Here is a 23,258-nt window from a genome sequence, read left to right as displayed (position 1 = left end):
AGAAATTGCCGTCTAATAGTTGTTATTAATTAGATACTTAAAAGGAAAGAAGGCTTGTACTTAAACTATACTGCATGTTCTAGATCTGGCTGCAACTCCTGGAATTACCATAGAGTTATGGTCTTGATCTACTGCTAACCTGATTATTACTTTTATCCATCCACAAAACAAACATAGAGACTGACTTATGCATAGAGGTTCAATGAAACACCATGTTTGTAAATTTCCCTGGGTGCTTTAAACCTGTGGATGAGTTGAAGAGAAAAATAAAATGTACCTTGCAATGAATGTACCTTGCACAGAATTCTAGAAGACCTGCAGGTACTTTGGAATTAACTGGCTCTGGCCTGAGTATAAACTTACTGAACTGTGTTACATGTGTTACATGTGTCTGAGAAGATCTGTAAGAACAGTTATTAATTGTAGCCAAACATCATCTGACTAAACTGTTTGTCTCTTCACCTCCTTACTCAGGTTGACAGCCACAGTAACACCTACCTGTCCTTTTTAATAAAAGAAGATGGAAGGGAGCTTCATTTGGAGATGCGGCTTTTGATTTGCTCTACAACTTACATCCTGCATTGTAAATCTTGTGCCTTAGTAAATAACTACATATTTTGTGCTCTCTTGCCTGGGCTGATAGAAAGATTCCATCTGGAGTCATGAGTTTTCTCCTCTAATACCACTGGGAACAGTCTTACCTTGCCTTGGCTTTCCTACCCCTGCTAAAGGGGTAGCAGATGTCAGCTGAGTTAGAAGCCCCATATCCTCACAGGAAGACAGATTACCACATAAAGGCAATCATGCCAAGCATTCCATTGTGTCAGTCCCTTCAGAGAAGTTCTGATTTTAGAAATGTAGGGACTTCAGTGGGATTTTCAGTGAGGATAGCCAGAGTGGTAACACTGATTCACCCTACTTCCATCTAAATCTCATTTATCCTTCAGGTGGTAGGAAAAATACCTGAAAGCCTGCACTGAGCTAGTAACTTTCTAGGTCAGTAGGATGTCATCCAGACTTTCATTTTGAAGCCTCTAATGGCAGGATTATCAAACCTGCAAGGCAATTCATAAGTACATTGGTGGGGAGATGATGGTCTTATTGATTTAGTAATGGAGGGATTGTGATTGAGGAGCTGTAGGACATCAGAGTGCCTGATAAGGGGGAGATGGATATTCAGTCTGGGATTACTCCAGCCCTTCTTTAGGAGGCAGAGCATTGGCTCAATGATTCAGGCAGCAGTCAAGGTTTGGCACAGCTTCTCATTATTAACTGGAAAAAGCAGCGAGGTAAAGAACCTACAGGGACACCCCTTTCTACCTGTGTCAGTGATTTCTTCTCATAGGAGAGATAATTACTGTGACATTTACTAAGTCCCCGAAACACTTTATAGCATCAGAAGGTAAGTATTTTCTCAACATTAAAAATTATTTTTAACACACAGTAGGAAGTTAGTAGCAAGGCATGGTAACATAAGTCTTATGTTCCAGTTTTCCTTTTCAAAACCTAAGCATATTTCCCTTCTGCCTCCTCTTTGATTTTTTTTTTTTTTTGCATATCATACTCATTCAAGGAAGGGCTTTTAACTTTGGTCACACAGTTACTGTGCTGCAAACTATATGACAGAATCCACTGTTTTGCTATTCATGACTACCTTGTTGCTAGGAAAACAAATTATTCCTTGAGCACTAACACTAAAACCCTCCAGGTTTTTGTTTGGGTTTTTTTTTTCCCATTTTTGTTTTCTGGTGGACTGTGAGCTCAGAATGAAAGTTTTGACCATCTGAGGGATTCATAACATATTCTTCCTCTGCGGATTTGCTGTTGTCTCCATAGTCTTTCAGGATGTGGAAGTGAAAAAACAAGTTGTACAGCAAGACAAATATGAAGACTCCATCTAGAGTCAGTCTCTAGAGGCTTCTGACCGGCAGCTGAAGGAAATGAAGAAGCAGGGTTTTAGGGGATTTGTGTGGATTGCTGTCAAAACTAAGCATGAAGTTGAGGCCTCAAATGCTTACACGGCCTGAGATGTGTGTGCTGTGTGTTAAATATTACAGTTTCTTAGGTCTTTCACACTGTCCCACATGGTTACAGTTAACAAGGAGGAAGCACTCAGGATGTGTATGGGAATGGGCAGAGAAAGCTGGAGCTTTCTTGGTCAATGAAAATTGAAAATGACAGACATCCGGTATGTGATGAGACTTAAACACAGGATACCAGGACTCATCCAACTTGGGAATTTGAAAACAACTGGCAAACCAAGTATATTCTCACAAGACAAATCCAAGAGGAAGCAGTTATAAGGGAATGGGTTGGAGACATCAGAAAAAACAGAGAAAATGTATAGTGATGCTTTTCACAGAAATCAGGATAGCCCAGGGCTGGATGGACTGGTGTGGATTAGGGCTTGGAATAGCTGGATCTATCGGAGGCTCTCCTACTTCCTCTTTCTAGCTATAGCTTAAGCATAGTGGTATTGTCTATCTTTCATTGCAATATTCCCCAGAAAGCACCCAGTTACCATTTTTAATTTCTGCAAACCAGAGATTCCTAAATTCAATTGTTTACATACATACAGGTGGCAGCAGCAACTCCTAGCTTCCTTAATTGACAAATGATCTTTTGCAAATTTAACTATGACTCAGACTTGACATTACACTTTAATGACTCATATTCAGTAGGAGTTGAAGCGGAAAACTGTACCATTTGCATTTGTTTGTTTGTTCCTGTGTTAATACAGGATGGGAACTGTTCCTCCATTGCTCCAGGACATTATAAATTTTTGCAACATATAGCAAGGACTTTAACTAGGTTTATAAAAGACAAATATTAATCTAATGGCATCCGAAAGCTGTTATGGTTCTGCCCATGTCTGAGAGGTTGAAGGAAATGGTATATCATTGGTATTCTGATTTAAATATATGAAAGAATCTCTGGTAAGATTAGTATTTTATTAAGGATAAATGCAAAGTAATAGGAGTCTCCTCTTTTAAAACTGGACCTCTTTCACTTCTTTAAAACAATGCCAAATTTTATGATGGAGTCACTCTCTGAGGAGCCTCACTTCCATCTCTCTCATGACCTGAACTGGATCCCTATTAATTTTCTGGTATCCACACTAATGTAAAACACTTCTGTAGCAAGAGTGTTCAGAAGCAGAAGGATTCATGTCCACCATACTGAGTGCACTACAGACCCACATGTACACAGAATTTGTGGCCTAAGATGCTCACAGTTCAGGGTGACAGGATATGGCACTGAGAAGAGTTAGCAAAACATGAACAGGAATAGTATGGCCACCACTACAAGTGACATCCATAACTTTGAAGTTACTGTTCTCATAGGCACATCTATTCAATGGATCTGTGTAATAGAGAGGCCTCTGTAATATATCCACAAGGGAAGGGAAATAATGCTTAAAGGAACTTGGATCCATAGAAGCAGAATCTAAACTACTTTAAGCGGTTTCCACAAATAATATCACAGGGATAATGAGCCATAGAGCAGGAGATGCAACAATAACCCCTTCGGTGAACACTCTGACCATTTCAACACCAACAGGTGCAAGGCCAGGGATCAGAAGAAATAACGGGGAGGCAGCCAGCTGGCCACCTTCCTATCCAGTCTTACTCCAAAACTAACTTGTGTCTTTTGCCAGCCTCAAGAAGGGTAGACAAAGAAAATGGAAGAAAGAGCCAATCTTAATTATTAGAAGAGCAGAACAGACATGCCTGAAATTTCCAGATGGGAAGCAGTCGTAAGAGGGAAGGGGAGATGTAAAAGAGGGAGACACAGTCACTGAGGTCAGTGGATGTCAGGACTGGAGCAGCACGGACAAGAGGTGAGGCAGAATCATGGGAAAACATGGCACGTGTTGCTGTAGCTCTTGGGTGTCTGTCAAAACCAGCACAAACCAAACAATTCCTGTGGGAGCCGCTCTCTGCTTCTCACGACATACAGCTACTGCTAGTGGCGGCTACTTTCATAAAATGTAAAATTACAGGCTATTTTTCAATGTCAACTCACGTGCAATGCAGTCATTTTGGGGTAAGATTTACACTGAGATCTGAGAAGCCCTGAGAGATGATGACATGTCCAGAGCAGAAATGGGGAAAGGCTCCTTCAACCCTCACCCAAGCCCCGCACCGCTAGAGCTCCAACATCGCTCACGCGATGACCTGGGGACCCCAACTCCACCAGAGCAGCAATTGATATTCCTGAATTGATATTCCTGAAAAGATGGCTCTGCCCTGTCCTGCTGTGCACCCCTGCCTGTTGCAGGCTTCCCTCCCCCAGCACTCACCGTCCGTGATTCCCTCGCGGCGATGGGGCAGAGGGGGCTGCTCCAAACGCCCGCCCTTGTGTTTCTTCGTGGGCCTCTGCCTCTGACCCTGACTGACAGCTGCACTCGTGTTGCTGTCAGTAGAAAAAGGACTGCCTGGCCGAGGTCTCTGAGAGGAAGAATATGCTTTGCCTAAAGAAGAAAAAAAAAAAAAAGAGAGAAACCAGAAGAAAAAATATTATTGCCTTGAAAGGGGCTGTTCTATGAATGTCTGCTCTGAAACATTAAATCAGATCTAATCCTCAGAGGCAGGTAAGTGTCCCCCCGAGGTACCCACTGATAACAACTGCTTTAAGACACACCACAACAAGTGGAGTAGGGAAACTTGGCATTCTTTTGTCTTTAACTTTTATAATTACAATTATTCCATCTGTTGTGATAAAACTACTGTATGCCATGTAACTCCTACCTGCTCTGTGTGCTGAACAGATGTGTCATAACAACTCCTCAGCCTCGAACAGGGAAGGAAAACAGTTCTGCAATCATATCAAATTTATCTCCTCCTGCCTTCCACTTTCATGTTTTCAGAGCCAGATTCTCATTTTAGGGGCTCCCATATGCACTGTATATCTGGAATAACTCCAGAGAGATAAACATGACTGATTTTGCAAGCTATGTAGCTTTGTAGCACTGTATACTTAAGGGCTCTCTTTTCTTCAGAAATATAAATAGGGGTATATTTAAATGTTAACATTTTCCAGTTAATTTTCAGTACTTTTATTTGTGAAAAATATCTATTCTGACCTCAGATTTTTATATACACACACACTATTCAAGCTGTGTGATTTCTGTTAAAGAAATATCTTGGATGCTGTTCTATGGAGCAGATGATTAAAAGCCTCAGAATTTACAGAACACAGTTAATTTACTACACTCACTTCCTCTTATTCTGATATTTTTATTCTGTTAACTAGACTTAATATTTAATGATAACTGATGAAAACTAAAAATTACCATCTTTGACTTTCTTTGGTTCATGTGTAGGTCGTTCCTGCAAAATTTTGAAGATGCTAACATCTTAATTCATTTAGAATTGGTAATCAAAATTCTCACATATTTTAATGCTATCTGCAGTGAAAAATGCATAAGGCAGTCCAAAATTCTGCTGTTTCAGTGCTGCTCCAGGCCCAAGTGGTGTAAGAGATGATAGAAGGTAGCAACATGGGTGATTTCTATTTTTCTGGTCAACTGAGCCCATGACAGAAAGGAGGTCTTTTTATCCTCTGGTTACCTTAGACCATGGTCTACCCTGCAGGGGGTTATGTTTTCTAGTAAAACCTTCCAACAGGTGGGCTTACTTCCTACATGCTGTCACATGCAACCTGATCTAAAAAACCTAATTGGGAGTAATATACAGCTCAGCATCCTATTTGAAATATTCTCAGCACCAAGAGAGCAAAGTGAAAAAGTAGCCATAATCCCTCTAACATGTTGTTTCACATTAAAACATACATGTGAGGATAACATTTCACTATTTGACTTCAGAGATTTTGTGACTTTCCTAGGCTTGATCTTCTACCTTCTGACTGCTGTGCACCCCAAGCAGGGCACTGCTCTCGGGCAGGCTTGTCCCCAGCTGCCCATCTGTGCCAGCTATCAGAAGTTACCACGTTTCAAGCATTTCAAGCCCTCATCTGGATAGCCCCTAACCCTCCTCTAAAAAAAAAAAAAAACAAACAAAACCCAAAAAAACACCCAATTGAATTTATATAGTCTGAAAACAATGCCTTTGCTAACCTAGCTTGTTTTAACTGAAATTGGGTTACAGAACACCCGCCCAAGCAGCTAATTCTGGAGCTGGGAGAAAGCAAGGAATAAGCATTTGGGAACATTAACCTCTATAGCTGGCACAGCTGCAGCCAGACAAAGACAAGTGATCAAGCCCTTTTTTCACAGATAAGGATAACACAGCAGATGAACACAGATGAAATATTAAGATTTCATTTAAAAATAAAAAAAGACTCCTAATGCAAAGAAATTCAGATGTGAGCCTGAAATTCCATCCCAGCTCACAGCACGCTGCACAGATGTTTTGCAAAAATAAACTCACAACATGCAAATGCAACTAGTGAGTGCAGGACACAGATACTTCACACTTACTCTTTTGACCAAAGAAATGTGATTATTCATTCAGAATGCTGGTTTTAAAAAGAAATAGACACCAAACATTCTCTTTTATCCCTTCATGAAAATGAGGTAAAATAAAGAGCACTGACCTAAATCATACATGAGGCAAACAAATGATGTGCAGATTCCCACAGCACATTTTTCAATACACTTAATAACTTATTACAGCATCTTGTATTTGTGTGCAGCCCTGCCAGTAAGAACTGCTGAGCAGTGTCAGACTTTCTGCAGCAGATTTAGTATGTTTAAGTGGAGACAAAGATGAATCCACTAATTCTTGATTTAATTTCCCAAGGGTGTTAGAAAGGAAAGCTGTTTTAACTTCATGGCAAATCACATGATGGCTTCTGGAAACTGGAATCAAAGTGTCTGGCAGGAAGAGACACATTGCATCTGGATTCACCAGTGCCTCTCATGCTTGGCAATCAAACATTCCCACGTGAGGCTATCAAGCTGGACACCTCCTTTAGCATCTACCGCTGAGAGTATTTCACAGCTGTTCTAAATGGGTGGAAATATCTGTCCAGACTGCAGAGGAATAAAGAGTCAGGACCTCCAGGCTCCCTTCAGGGCAGTGAGCAGGATGGCCCTGCTGTTCTGCACTGCCAGCACGGTGCTACACTCTGGGGGGCTGCAGGGCTGGAACAGGGGTGTCTGACCGAGCCACCCTGCCCCACGAGGTGACACATCCCGATGGCACTGCAGGGAGCAGGGGGACATTTTCTGCAGAGAGCAAAAAAACCATTTGCTGCGGTTTCTGTGAGGAAAAGGAGGGAGGGCTGTTTGCTTACGCGTGGGTTTCTATTTTATTTCCATTTTGCCTGCTGGATCATTAAGAGAATAAGAGGGTAATAATCATTAAGTCTCTGCCACAACCACTGGATCCTTTTTGTACCCTGTGTTCTAATGGTCTGTGAGGATTTACACACATACTCACTTTAAGAGCATTTGTGACCTAATCAAGCTAGGAAAATACAACTGACAAGGGGGCTCTCATCTTTCCATTGTAGTTTCCATTCACATAGCTACAATAAAAAATCCTATTTATTTTAAAGTGTGTCATATTTATTCTGTGTTTGTGTGTCCATTTACTTCTGTTATGAATGTGTTGGTGGTGGAAGCTGCACTTCTCAAAGGTTTGATGCAAGTGACAGGAATTTTGGTGAATCTTTGCGTTAACTTTTACTGGAGCAAACACCATCAAAAAAAAGGTTGGAAAAGATTTGCTCCTTTCACTCAGAAGCTGGGAGACTCTTCAAGGAAAACAGTATATTTTAAGTTATAGTCTGACCAGATGTCCATACTAGGTAAGTTATAGTCTACATGAGTTTATGAGTTTTCTTGTTTTGGTTAGCTTCCTTTCTATTTTTATTTTTTTTTAAGTGATAAGACAGATTTACTCAATTTTCCATTAATTGAGGGAAACAACTGAGGGCTTCAGCTCTGGTGAAATAATCTTTCAAGGATGACTCGGATGACGATGTCTGACCAAAGCCAGTGGTAAAAATTCCAGTGATTTGACAAAAGCTGGATTTTTAGGACTTTGCCATCAACTCTTTCCTTTATTCCTAATGTTCCTAAAAGGCAGTCCTTGCCATGAAGTTATTGCACGCTGAAAGCCTACAGTTTTCAGCCCCAACATAAGAGACTTTCTCTTAAAGGCACGCATTTTACTGAAGGAGAGGCTTCATACCAGACTAATAATGTAAAAAATTTAAATGATAGGAATATTATGGGACCTGTCATCCAGAATTAACTGAGGAAGCATAACAGAAAATATGACCCAAGTTCATACTCTGCTAGATTAGATTTGTGGATTTGAATAATTCGTTATTGTTGCTATTTTCACAAGACTAAAGAAATGCAAATGTATCCTTTTCTTACCAGAATAAAGATAATATTTCTTTATATTTTTAAATAGAAATAAAACATATGGAGCTTTAAAAATAACTAAAATATATTTGCTTTTCATTAATTAACTTCAGAAGATTGGCTGTTTTCAAATGTAATATCCACTTTACCTGTGTTACATTTTACTTGGCAGATTCAGTTGGCATAATCAAAATTGTTATCAAAATACATTAACTTATTGAATCAAGGATTTTTAAAAGCAGCTATTAATTAAACTTTAAACAGTTTGTATTGTTAATCAAAGCACACCAATTCACCCCATGCTCAGGAAAACTTCACAGAAAAACACACTTTTGCAGGATGAAATGCAACAGAAGAGCAGGGATGGAGGTAATAGTTTAAATGGGAGTGATTGTGGGGAGATTTTTCAGAAAACGAAATCATCAAAGGCTGCAAGGCAGAATTAGTAATTTCTGTACCGAAATATTAAATGAGCATATGTCAGTAAATCTAGAGCAGAGTCAGCACTGAGGGGAACTGCAGCAGACCAAAGGTGCAGATTAAAAGCTTGTTCTACTCACTACTTCAAACCACTAAAAACGAAACACAATGCAAGGTTTCATTTAAAATCTACCCAAAGAAGTATCTCCATCCACCTTACCCCATGCATGTTAGGCGAGTGAGAGACATAGTTTCACTGAGAGAAGGATAGGCAGAGACACCCTCCATGCAGAAAGCATCAACTTGGAGTCTACAAACCTGTTCTTGTCAGGCTGGTTCCATCCAGCCTAAACCCAGCTTTATCTGCTGCTGCAACCAGTGCTTGTGCAAAAGTGCCGCTGGTAAAGATGGAGTCATCTGAGGAGCTACCTACACTAGATCTATGGCTAGAAAAGTTACGGTCCTCATCAGACGCAGAACCCCATCCATTTACCATTGAACCTAAAAACAAATGTAGGGCGCCAGTGAGTGGTGCACATTTGATAGTCTTTGTTCATCTAAAGCTTAAAGACCCACTTAATATGTTCTTTCTCAACAGGATACCCAAAATTAATTTGACAGAGCTTAGTAGAGAAGAGAAATTTAACTTAAAAATTAATCTGAATTAAAATTAATCTGAAGCTTAAAGACACACTTATTGTATCCTTTCACAACACAAACCCCAAACTTTATCTGCCAGAGTTTGGTACAACAAAGCACTATCAGAGCTAGGTGGGATCTCATTCATAGCTTGCTCCATGTAGCTTTGCTCCTGGAAACAAAATAATAAATTTTCTCTGCAAATGCAAAGGCCCCACAGTAAATCCTTTTTTAAATTAATGTTTTTTTTTCCTGTGATTGAATTGAATGTGGCTGGTTTTGTAAATTCTGTTTTACTTGACTCATTACAAATCAGGATCTAGTTTGATATTTGCCAAATCAAGTCTTAGTTTTGGATATATGCATATATGTAAGTCTCAGTAGATATGGCTAAGTCAGACCTGGGCTTCAAGGGCTATTCTAAACAAGACTGGCCCCATGTAATTTTATCAATCAAAACCTTAAAAAAAATGAGCAGTTGTAATGGCCTGAAAATAGCTGATCTAAAGTAGTTCACTCTACTGGATTAAAGTAGCTTTTTTAAAAGGTTAGAAATAATTAAGATTCAAGAGCAGAGCAAATATATGCTCAGATTTAACATTGAGTCAGTTGCTAGACCAGTGTTGGCCCCATGGTACCTTCTAACTATGGATCACCACCACTGTTAGAGAGGAAGCTGATAACAACATCATACAATTGCAGTCAGGAAACCAGATACCAGAAAAACCGCATGAAAGAAATGTAGAAATCTTGGCATAAATAAAATATAAAGAGCAAAATAGAGAAGGAAAGATAAATCTTGTTTGCTCTTCGCTTATATTTTTTTTTATTTTTTCTGAAGCACCAATCAAGCATCAATCAGTTACCCATCAATTTCAAAAGCTAGTGCTTGGCTCAATTTTTTTTTTTTCAAAGTACTGTAATTCTGTTTCTTTCAGGGTTTCAGATGGAGATGGTGGCATTCTGTACTTCTGAAATGTCCCAGGGTCATTCTGCACCGTGCAGTGGAGCAGGAGGCAAAGGGAAGAGCCAGCAGCAAGAACTCTGCTCCAGGAACAGGGCAGCGCTGTGAAATGAGCCACCAAACCCAGGTGAGGTGCAGAGCCACCAGAATGCTTTTGGGACCTGAGCTGCTGCATGGCATTGCATGGTGCTGCTGCCCTGAGATACTACAGGCACCACACCCATCTCAAAATACCTGAAATGTGTTTTTTAGCTACAGCTACATGTTGGGGGAGGAAAAAAAAAAAAAGCCCAGTGAACCTGTGAGAATCTGCAGAGAACTGGTTTTCAAAGACACGAAGACGTGTGTGGAGGGATGCATCATGGCCCTGACTTTACTCAGTTAGCAGAGCTGAGTTTCTGTAAATGCACATCAAATGTGCAGCAGTACAGTAGCCTTTTTTAAATCCATGCCCAAGAAAGCTTTGCTGTGTTTAAAATTGTTAAGTAGTAAATCAATAACGACCTGCTTATTAGTTAATTGATCGGCTAATTAACTAATGGTGGTGTCAAATATTAAAAATGTCCCGCAAAAATAGGTCATGAGTTCAGTTAATGAATCCTGGAATTCAGCAGCATGCTGCACCACAAAGCCCAAGAACAGTGGATTATTTTGTGATGCTGCAGTGACCAAACCTTTTAATGTCAGAGAAGTGGCAGGCTATAATGACAAAAACCCGTGCACTCCTCAGATACAAGAAAAGAAACCAAAGAGGTCTGTGGAGGTCTGACAGGCAGGAAGTGTGTTAAGTGCAACAGAGAGTGACAGAGTTTGATTCTGCTTGCCAAAAGCACACATAAAATTGTTATTTTCCAAGCAGACTCGACCTGATGCAGACAGATGTGAGGAAGGCCAGATAACAGCAAGGGAAGGCTAAAACTGAATTTCCTCTGAGAAGACATTTTCTGAACTAACAATCAAAGTGCAATAGGACATCATAGAGAATGGAGAGCAAAGACACTTAGCAACAGTTATTGATGATGTATGAAAAGAGATACTACAGATAAAACAATGAAGATGTAGGAAAATGAAATGCTATAACTGAGGACATTTTCAAACAATCACTTATAGACACATTCCACAAAATACGTGAGCACAAGCTGAAACATAAAAATGTAACCAGAGCTACACATATCAAAGGATGATACTTAGATGCTAAAAATTTAACATGTGTGTCATTAATTTCATGGCCCAAGGGTTTTGTGTTATATATTCTATTGTCTATGTACAGACATATAAAACCATATACAGAGCGCTTTTTGTTTTCAGTGCCATGGTCTGTGAGACTATGGGTGTTCTAAAAGAACTTTTAATTTCTATTTGCTCACATTGCTTGGTCCACTTGCTAACCACAGCTGTTATACAACATACAATGCACATGGAAATTTGGGTGTGACTCTTTTCAGGGTATGGGTAGTAGCTGCTTTTCATTTGCTTTGTTAATCAGTCAAAAAAAAACCAAACTCGTTTCAGGTATGAAATATACTGAAAATCTGCAAAAGGCAATAGTGTGTGAATACATCTATTGTTCTATACACTCACAGACATGCCAGTTTTTCTAAAATTACCTACATTTTTATAATCAGACTGCCATTTTTCTATGCTAACCCTATAAAAAAGCTCTGTTCCCTAACTCCTCCATATTCCCATGGACAGCAAGTATTAGTAAGGCTGGGAGTAGCGTGCTCTGGCTATGGATCACTCCCTCTTCCCCTCTCCTCCAGCAGCTGCTCTAGGAGGGACTGTCATGCAGAGGACATAGCTCTGTTCTTGCAGGGACGTGAGTTTTACTGAGATGTCATGACCCCACCTGGAGTTCTGCATCCATTTCTGGGGTCCCTGGCACGAGGCAGACACGGACCTGTTCAAGTGTACCCAGAGAGGAGCCACAACAATGGTTAGAGTGCTGGAACCCTCTTCTGTGAGGCCAGGCTGGGACCACTGGGGTTGTTCTCTGCAGCCTGGAGAAGAGAGGGCTCCAGGGAGATATTTCTACAGCATTTCAATACCTAAAGTGGGGCCATTACAAAGGCAGAATGAGGCTTTCTGACAAGGCCTGCAGTGACAGGACTAGAAGCAATATTTTTAAACTGAGAGAAGGTTTAGATTATATATAAGGAAGAAATTCTTTCCCATGAGGTTGATAAAATACTGGAACAGGTTGCCCAAAGAAGCTGTGGATGTCCCAATCCTGGAAGTGTTCATGGGGCTCTGAGCAACCTGGTCTAGTAGAAAGTGTCCCTGCCCATGGGAGGGGGATTAGAACAAGATGACCTCTAAAAGTCCCTCCTAGTCCAAACCATTCTATGTTACTTCTCGTTGCTGGAAGCAACTTTTTATATAGAAACTTTTTCTAACTGCTGAAGCCAGCAAAACACCCCGAGACACGTACAGCATCCACAGCTGTGTGTGACCAAGGAGCTCAAGGCAAAACTTCTACATTATTTCTACTGATTCCTGAGCTATTCAGTTTCCCTGCATAAACATTTACTTTCCCCAGCAACCTGCAGCAGTAAATCCCATTTTGCTCTGACCTGCAGAGGTGTAGACATTGCCCAGAAGGCACAGGAGTGCTGGAGCCCAGCCCGGGCACCTCAGGCCACCACACAGCTGTGTTAACACAGCACACGTGGTGACTGCTAGTTTAAAGGCATCCACTGGCCTCTTGCTTTCCAAATCAGATGCACATTTGTTTTTCTCTGAATAAAGGCAGAATAAGAGATGCTGACGTTCCTTTCAGATCAACTGTGCATTTTGAAATGGGATGAAGCAGGCTTTTAGTGTCTCCTTTACATGCAGCTCACTATGCGTTTTCCAAGAGTACATTTGAGTTTTTACGCTTTCTGGCAACTGTAAATTTTACTCTTGCTGACAGCAGCAGTAAATGCTTTATGCAGAACAAAATCAGCTCTGTGAAAAGTTGAACTCTGTTTTCTTGCTCCATAAAATATCTCTCGGCGCTAATGCAATCAGAAAGCTTCTTTGCTCTCAGGGAAAGGTGAGGGGAACAGAGGTGCCAGCTTCCCAGCTTCCAGTAGACTGCATGCTACTGCTTTTAGTGGCATTTTGCTGGCAATAAAAATGCTGGGGTTTTTTTGTTTTGTTTTTTTTTTTTTAAAGTCTACTGTTGCTTTACTTAAAAATAATAATAAAAAAGTCTAATGCACCTGTGAAATAAAAGCTGCTCACAACAAACCTGGCACTTCTGAGAATTCCATTAGAAACTTTTCTGCAGCTACCAGCCTCTGTGTGCTTACTTCATGTGTTTTCCTTTACAAGACTATCCAGCACATATTAATGCTAAGCCCCTGCTCCTCTGCAGTTTTTTTAATGGAACAGGGATAGACTGCTTAGGTTTCTGAAGTGTGGGTGACATCCTTGGGGACTGATGCTACTTCAGTGGAAATCAGTTACAGAATTCTTTCAGCCTTTATACAGGAGAAAGATATTATCTTCTCTTGGATATGTCTGACCACTGTCATAATTACACAGCAAGAATGCCCACTGATTTTGGTGGAAGTGATGGAATAGAAGGGACAATAGTCATTGTACCATCAAAATAAGGAAGAATAATAGAAGGGTTTGAATGCAGAATCTAAATATGATCACACTTCCAAAAGCTATACTTTGTTTTTTACTTTCCTCCACCATAAATGCTCATATGTATAAATGTATACACCTGGAATAAACCTCTAAGTTTCAAATGTTTTATTTTTGGGCAGAAAACACAAAAAAAAATGAGGAAAAAACCATACATAGATATTCAGCACTTCACAGGTCCAATGATAATTAATGACCTTCATAAACATCTAATGAAAAATGAATTTATGTCACTTAGCCAAATTTATTTCTGTTTGCATTCCATCCTTTTAGATTTTTTTTTGTTTCCATATTGCTGAAAGGCACAAAAAAATCTCAAATTTATTCAAGCTGTTAGAAAAGGAATGCGCACAGAACATTAAGTAGTTGCTCAAATGTTGCTGAGCAGTAAAATACTATGATAAAGTGGCAACTTGCTGTGTCTCTATTACTTCTTCAGCACTAAAATTAATTTATGATCAGTCATCAATTCATTTACATGTCATTTTATGCTAAATCTATCGTTGCTGATGAATGCATATCCCCAGATCCATTAAGCTAGAGTAAAGTCTGTGCTTTATAATATGACCCTGCTAATTGTTGCATTACCATTTTTATGAGATACAAAAAGTAGCAGTTTCCTATTTTCTGAGCATATATTTAATCCATGAAGCACATTCTTCCTATTAAATGCAATCTGTCTAACTGCTTATAAAACAGAATCTTTTGCAATAGGTATCCCTAAGCAAATCAATACAAATATTGAGCTGAGCCATGGTAAAATATGGCTCATGAAAATGATATTGTGCAGTTTTCAAGAATTATTCCATTTGTGCTCAGACACAGTGAATGATCAACCTTTTCCATACAGACACTGATCACTGAGTCTTTTAATCAAGACCAAAACATGTCAAATAAGGGATATTCTTCCTTGCTGAGCTACACAATCTGAAGAGATTTTTATGATTTAGATCTATATAATTCTATTGGAAAAAAAAAAAGTAACCCATTTGTTGAGGCACTGTTTACAAAAATTACTCTCTGTTTATATCAGTTTGTATCAGTTAGATAGAAGAGGTCTTGTTCTAATTTCCACGCTAGTTAATGAGTCAAACTCTTCCCTCAGTCAAAATGCACAAGGACTGAAGATACACAGCTCTCACCACCAGCTTCACTGGTGCTGCAGGAGGAGGAGGAGATAAGGAGAGGGCAAAGAAAACCCCCAAACCATAATACTTTGACCTGAAGAAACCTAGGCTTGCTCTTAGTGATTTCAGTGAGAAGCAAATTAATTTCTTCTAAAATCATCATATGCAATTAATTAAGTCTATTAAAGTAGAATAATGCAACAGACTCTTTGTGGCCATTCATGCCATAACTCTACACAGCAATTCATTTTTGCTCTGAAAGCAAAAAATAACCCCAAATAATTATGAATTAAAATTCAAGTGAGGAAAAATTTTACCAGTGTTTTGTGGTTCTTTCTCTCTATTTTTTTAAGCAGATTCAGTGACTCAATATTCTAACAAACCATACTGGGAATGAAGCAAAACCTTGGCTTTAATTTCATATTACATCCCACAAACGTGCAAATTTAAACCTCCCTCCTTGAATTCTCTTTGTGCTATCTGGAGAATGTTAAGATACAGTTCCTGTGCACTCCTCCTTTCTTTTCACTTTATTATACATGTCAACATTATGTCTCTGCCACCTGCAAAGAGAAAAGCTTAATAGTGCAGATTAAATCCTTGTCTGCATCTTCAGTTAGCTGTGACTAAAACTCAAGGGCCTGGAAGACAACTTGACTTTTAAACAGTTTAAAGGAGCAGCGCTGTGGTGTCAGAGGGATTCAGTCGTTTGTGCTTTGGCTCGCGCAGTGCCAGTGCTTCCCCTCGGAGAATCCCACACTTGGCACTGCAGGAAATCCTTGTTCTCAGCTCAGCCATGAAGAACAAAGCCCCATTTCAGTCCAAGAGTGGGTATCTTTGAGGCATCGCTGAGGCTTGCTAACACTACAGGGTGAGGAACCTCGCCCTGCTCCCGCCACAGCAACTCTGTTTGGAGGAAGTCAGGACCAAGGGATGTCAATTTAGATTTCTCACAATCACTGAACTCCCAGGGCATTCAGAATGAGCAGAAATATTGCTTCATCTGGGTCAGCTGTTCTCATCTGCCTCCATTTTCAAATACTTTTAGAGAAGTGAAAATGTGATCTATAAATTCCTAGAAAAATTCTGGCTGAAGTCACCAAAGGCTCTGTGAAAAGAAGTAGCTTATATATTCTCAGCACATGAAAGAACAATTTAGTTGTTCTACAGTATTTTAAAAGCAATCAAACTGAAGAATGAGAAACAGCTTGGGAACAACTGAAGCAATTTGCTATACACTCCTTAACACCATTAAACACAGCCTGGAAGAGTTAAGAGAAACAGATAAAAAAAATTAAAATTATCTTTTGAAAAACAAATTTTGCTCAAGTATAATAGGCAATTTCTTTCCACCCTTAGGAAAAGAAAAAAACAAAAAACCAAGCCCAATACAAACTCTTCTAAAATAAAGGTTTTACCCATATAGTAACTGAGAAAAACAGAAGTAGTTTTGTTATTTGGAGATTTTGTCATCTTACAGACTCTTTATGCTAACATTTTGGGTGTACTCCTGTAAGGCTATCTTATCTTTATTCCTTAATCAAATCAGTCTAGATGTTGGCTAAGTGCTATAGGGGCAGTCTGTAATTTTGCATCCCCTCCAGCTGCAAATTCCCTTCCTGCAGTGCCAGCACACACCTTGTCATGCAGTGAACCAGAGGCAAAGAATGATCCAGCCAGTAATTAAACAAGTAAAAGAAACAGCAAAAGAAAAACCTTAAATTTCAGCTGGATGAGGCCACATGAAGATAGTGGTGGTGATGAGCGGAAGCATTTTTAGATCACCTTAAGTATACTCCCAGTCTACATTATGAAGTTCTGCCCAATTTCTTCCAAAATATCAAGTAGTCTTTAAAAATTGAGTAATTAGACATTAAACACTCCAAAAATTAAACAAGATTTTGAAGGTTATTCTTAAAAGTATAAATTTTAATAAGCACTAAAGTTTCAAATTGGAGCAGGGATACAACTATACCTTATTTGCTCTAGGGAGGGTGACCCAAATTATTAGGTGAAGATGTAAATGTGGAAACATTCATTTTCTGATTTACAGATACATAAGCATTGCCATATTAATGTCTACCAAAATAAAAATGTATACCAACCTGTTTTTTTTTAAATTTATTTATTGCTGGTCTACCAGTCTAAAACTCTTAGTGAATTGCTAACAGAAATGCTTCTGAGCCATTAGTGAGATATGCAAAAATATGCAGAATTATAGCCTGAAGGAGATTACACTAGAAATTCAAGCAAAGTGAGTTAACATATGCATGCACTAAAAAGTGAACCTTCTCAATTCGGGGATTTAAACTTTAACTCTGTGGCCTTCAGTTGCATCTGGATTTCAAATCGCAGCAGCAGAGATACATTTGTAAATCTAAATTAGATTGGCAAGCAGTCTGGCTCTAGGGTGAAGGAAAACATGGAAGGTGGGATTAAGCTACACACTATTTCATTCAAGAAGGGAAAGGAAGAAAATTATAGTATTGATGGTCCCTCACTGTCGTATTCCTGCTGTGCTTTCAGAACAGCAATCTTTAAGCATGAGTGCAAAAGCCTTGGAATTTCAGAGGTCCAGACAAAGAAGGAACTCAGTGGTGCTATAGCAGGAAGTTGTTCTGAACAAGTTTCCCTTAAGGCAAAACCAGCAAGGAGTGTTTGTTGGCTGAGATCAAAAAGTGAAGCAGCACCCACTAACACTGTGACATTGGGGATATTTGGGTCTCCAGCACACCTTCACATTATGGACACAGTACATTATATAGAGGCCCTGGTTCAACCTAAAGACAACTACACTGATGCTTACCCATAGAGCATGATGTCCATATAAAATCCATGGTTTTAAAAACCAATGTCTTTCACTGCCTAAATTTCACCAACAGCGCTTCAATTCATTCAGATTCCATGCAATAATTTATTATAGCAGCCCTTTCTAGCTCCCCTTTGGGGATGATGTAGCTTTCCAAGGCATGCAAAGGACAGGAAGAAGTGAGTGAAGGAGGGTCAGAATTATTAAACAGATTCTCTAAAAGGGAACAATTGCTAAATTCAGCAATACAAAGTATGTTGAAAATACACATTTTCCTACATAGATGTTGTATTTACTCTAGAAATAAATGTTGTGCCGATCTAGCTACACTTACTCTGAAGTCCTTAACTTCCTTATGTTCATCTCAGAAAGCCTTTGCCAAGCAGAATATCTAAAAGTGTTTTAAGATAACATTTTTATGCTGCTCCTGATTTATGAAATATATATTGCTAAGCTGAAGTCTTCCCCCTCCTTTTTATGTAACTGCCTTGCTTCTCTGCTAGAATGAACCTTTCATGAAAGCCAGGATATAACTGAATTTTCTTTCAAGTCTTTAAGGCTTTTTAAAATTCATGAATTTCCTTATCATTTTTCAGCAAAGTATTTCCAAATCCTTCTTTAACTTTAGTGTTTAGTATTAACATTTTAAATGTTACAGAAATCAAGTGGAATAAATTTTCACTTAGAAAGTGTCCAAATGGTGATGTATTTTACTGGTAGTAACAAGTTGGTGTCACTGTGTTTGGTTACCTGTTACAGAGCTGTCTAGATTGTCCATACTGGAGCCTGGAGTATGCTCTAGACCTCTTAGTGGCCTACTGATTTCTACAGTTTCTTCTTCAATATCATCCTCATCATCATCGTCATCTGGAACATCTGTTTCCAAATCTGAAATGAGGTTTCCAGATACGTATCCTAGGGGAGGAACTGGAGCCTGAGGAGGTTGTGTATTGCTTTGGATGTGCCTAAACAAACAAACAAACAGAAAAAGTTATCAGAATGGATGAGACTTTGCAGCCCATGGTCAATAAAACACAAGCCTTTCAACAAGCCCTGAAGTATATTTACAAAACATGCTTGGTTAGGCCAAACTCAAGAAAATTCAGTTCAGTTGTTCCCTGCAGCTTCTAATACCAGAGTGCTTGCACACTTTCCAGTCTAAAATAAAAAGAATAGAGATAAAGTCCTCTAGGATGGGGAAGGTGAGGAGTGTCTTCTCACAGATAAAGAGCAATAGACACAGAGGCTGCATGAATCAGGTAGGGAACCCATAGAAAAGCACAATTCTGAATCACAGCCTAGCATATAAGTGTCTCACCCAATATTCCCCCTTGCAAATCACACATTGAACCAAAGTTAAATCTCACTCCTTCCGCTTAAACAGATGCAGTGCCTGAAGCAAAAGTCACCCTAAAGAGGAGGAAATGGCCAGCAGGACAGAAGAAATTTTCAAGTCCAATGAATGCATCATCAGTGAGGCCTTTCATTTTGCTTTATTCCAAGAAGTTTAATTGATTTAATTGCAGCAGTATTAGGGCATGCATGTGTGAAATTACTCCATGCAGCAATTACATAAAGCAAAAAAAGAAAAAAGAAGACAAAAAAGCACCCACAGGATGGCTAAATGGCCATAGGCAAGCATGGGATTCAGAGTTTGATGTGCCTGGTCTCTGAGAGAAAAGAACAGCATCAGCTTTCGGAACAGCATTCCCCACAGCACAACAGGTACACAGCAAGCTGTGCCAGGGGACCCAGGCATGACTGGCCTTGGCACAAGAGCATGTACCACACTTGAAATTGCTAACTTAGGCACATGGGAATCCTTGGGTGGCTCTACACGAGGTGCCATGACCTGATTTGAATCGGCAGCACTCTGGATGGGATCCAGGATTCTGCTGGTCTCTTGCTTGGACATCCGTAAAACTGAAGAAATTACAATTGTCACCTGTTTGGCTCCCAGCTATAATACATTTTCAGTGGAAACCTTGTGCTGAATTATTGCCTGCATGAATGAATTCTCTTTATTCAATGAGCCTTTTTTTAAAATTTGCATCATGTAAATCTATCAGATATGAGAATGTCATGGTAAATGTTATGTACCACTGGTAACTTTCTCCACCTCAATGTAGGTTTTAACTTATTGCTTATTCTGAATCTAATTTCCAGAACAAGTGCTTCCTTTCTGACATACAACCCCCTTCTGATTAACAGTTATTGAACACTTTTCTGCCTGGACACCAGGTTTTTAGTGTTCTACACAGTGTTCAAACACTGGGGCACTAAAGGGCACTACCATCTAACTAACCCTCAATAAACAGTGTGATTAGCTCCTAATCAAGCAAAATGCTTAAGTATATGTTTAATGTTAAGCTTGTGATAGAACAATTGAAGTCATTTTCTCATGTACTCACAGTTAAGCATATACTTAAGTGATTTGCTGGATCAAGGCCATAATGATTATGTACTTTTCCAGTAATCTCTAATGGGCTCTTTCTTAAATTCCTAGTTGGCTGATGTCTGTATTTCTCAGTTGCTACTCCCACAGTACCCTGAGACCCTGACAGGTCTCATTTTGCTGTTTAGTTTTCCCCTGTCTCTACAATGGACAGGTTAACTTTGTGAAAAGAAGACTGAAAAAATATTCCTTCCCAGTCAAAACAATGGAGGACTTTCTACTAACTTTGACTAGCATGATACATATCCAGCCAAAGAACAAAAATATATTTAAAAATTCCATGAAATAAAAATCACTTGTATATAAAACATTTAGCCCAATACCCAAAAGGTGTAAAAAAGGTTATGTCCTTGTTTTGTCTTTTCTTTGGAGTTTCAGGCTCAATTACTGACTTTACACAAGAGCGACATTAAAATCTGTATAATCCTAAAAGCACATTATGAAACTTTCCAATAAATTTTCATTTCCCCAAAAAGGGAGCAAGACCTTTCCTGCCAGCTGCACGAGGCTTTGGTCCTGCTCCATTATCCGTGCCTGCGCTGGTTCGGAGGTTTGGAGGGCACAGGAAGGGTAACAGCTGCACAATGCAGCATCCACTGCCTGTGCTGGCAGGGTGTGCATCTGTGTGCTGGCTCAGAAGCCAGTGCCTTCAAGAGGCCAGGTCTAGCTGCTGCCTGGGATTTGGGTCAGTCCCACAGGCAGGCTGGGGTCGGTGCTTGGCAGCGCGGCGCTGCAGCGGGACCGGGGTACCCTGTTGATCGAGTGCAGATTGCAGACAAGCCCCGAGGCTTCCACGGTGCCCAGGGAAAACAGCTGGCTTTGGTTTGGCACCGCCTGCCTACCTGCCTGATGTATTTATGGGAGCTCAAGCTGAATAACTTCGTGGCTTTATTTAGCAGGGAAGAAAGGCTGCTCCTCTGCTGGCAGCGTGCCATTCAGTAACTAGCTCTGCTCCGCTCCGCCGAGAGTCGCGGGCTTTGTCTGGGTAGAAGAGTTGTAAAAGGACAACTGCTGCTCAGGGAACATCCAGGAACCAACTGACCTTCACCATGTCCCCAGCCTGGTGCAGCTGACAAGTTCTTTCTCAGTCCCTGAAGAGATTGCTTCTGTTTGTTCTGCAGGGGAAATGTTACTGTGGTATTTGCCTGCTCTTCCTTTAAAGAGGCATAAAGCACTCTGAAACACTAGATCCATCCTATAAATACTAACAACTTGCTTTCTGCTGTTTCTGTGTTTTCCTATGAATCAGAAATTCTCATGGTAGTTCAAAGTACAGAGATGCAAATAATTCATTCTCATGTGACACAGTGTAAAAGCTGCCACATTGCTATTCCAAGAAACTATCATTACTTTTAATCAGGAATTAGAATCTTACTATTTTTGAAAATCCTAAAAAATTCCTGTCTTCTGCTAGCCTGAAAAGAGAGCACTCACAACTGTGTAAAAGCTGTCAGGAGGTGGGTATTACCTACTTAACCAAGCACATGCTTGGTTTTGGAGGAATACTGTTTTTACATATTTTCAGAAAAAATTTAGCATATTACCAAGCATTATGATTTAAAAAGCACATATGGATGTGTAAGGCTTTCCAACTGTGGGTTCAATTTTGTTGTCTCTTCTTCCATTTTACTTCTTTGGAAACACAACTGAAATGCAGTTGAACATGGTCGTTAATTATGTCAAAAATGAATGTAGTATTGTTGTTATTATTAATATTAATATTGTTATTTAATTTCCCTGATCACAGGTGACCCCTTCAAACATTTACCATGTCTGCTTTGCTATATCAAACTGGTAAGCCCTTGTTAACTCATCAAGGTGAGCTTGAAGCATTGGCTGCATCTCCTCTCGTGGGGAAGGCGTGAGAGTTGCAGTCGACTGCTGCCCAAAGGAGATGGCAGGAGATGAAGCTACTCCCCGGACAGGAGGTGTGGGGACACGATCATCATCTTCTTCAAGCTCATCTTCCATGCCCTGATGCAGGTAGGTCTGAACTGGCAAAGGTGGACACCAACCATCACTGTCATATCTACAATAAAAACCAAATAGACTTAGTGTGTATCAAAATTCATCTCTGCTGCACAGTAAAGGGTGTAGAGGGTATACAGGATTCCTGCTACAGTTGGAAACCTTGCACACAGTGTGAGTCCTAACATTTAATAAAAACAGGGTCTTAATTGCCTAGATTGTTCTTACTGAGTCAGTTTAACTTTTCCCACAACAGCTAAGCAACTTGAACAAGATATGCAACAGAAAAATTGCTGACCCATTATCGCATTCATTAATGGTGATTAGATAATGTTACACCACAATCAACAACAAAAATGAGCGAACTCACTTCCAGGATCGTTAATGTAGGAGAATGAATATTGACCTGGACATGAAAATAGCAGCATTCTTAAAAGGTAGAGCAAGCTTTATGTAGTAGCACTTATGCACTTATTTCACAGAATCCCAGAAAAAGCTGAGTGGAAAGCAGCCCACAAAGATCACCAAGTCCAACTCTTGGCCCTGCACAGCACCATCCCCAAGAGTCACACCATGAGCCCAAGAGCATTATCCATTTACTTCCATCCTCCCCTTTATCTGTCTATAAACTTACCATTGGTTTCTGGTTTGGAGCATAAATAAAAGGCTACACTTTCCTCATAAATTCTGGTCTTCCCACCCTGCACACGGGTATCTCCTATGATGTGCAATACATCCATGTCACAGCAGCACTGACCCCAAGCATATGCTGTGTCACAGAACCAGCTGATAAGGTACATTAGCACACATGGTGACAGCTCTGCCAGCACCCCCACCTCCTAACCAATCTGTACTGGGACTTACCTAGACAGTGCTACATTTCTGAACACTTTCAA

General features: G+C 39.9%; 1 protein-coding gene across 1 annotated transcript in view; it reads right to left on the bottom strand.

The window, feature by feature from the left end:
- The window catches only part of ROBO2 (roundabout guidance receptor 2), a 428,736-nt gene that overhangs the window by 8,644 nt on the left and 396,834 nt on the right, over positions 1 to 23,258 (bottom strand). The window contains exons 23-25 of the mRNA XM_084226210.1: positions 22,163 to 22,423; positions 18,690 to 18,904; positions 4,304 to 4,474 (exon numbers count right to left, since the gene is read on the bottom strand). Of these exons, the coding sequence (XP_084082336.1) occupies positions 4,304 to 4,474; positions 18,690 to 18,904; positions 22,163 to 22,423 (647 nt within the window). The remainder of the gene's footprint in view (positions 1 to 4,303; positions 4,475 to 18,689; positions 18,905 to 22,162; positions 22,424 to 23,258) is intronic.

The sequence above is a fragment of the Fringilla coelebs genome (genome assembly GCF_963513975.1).
Source record: "Fringilla coelebs genome assembly, chromosome: 2".
NCBI lineage: Eukaryota > Metazoa > Chordata > Aves > Passeriformes > Fringillidae > Fringilla > Fringilla coelebs.
Note: the sequence above shows the minus strand (reverse complement) of the source record. Positions and strands in the feature narration are given on the sequence as shown.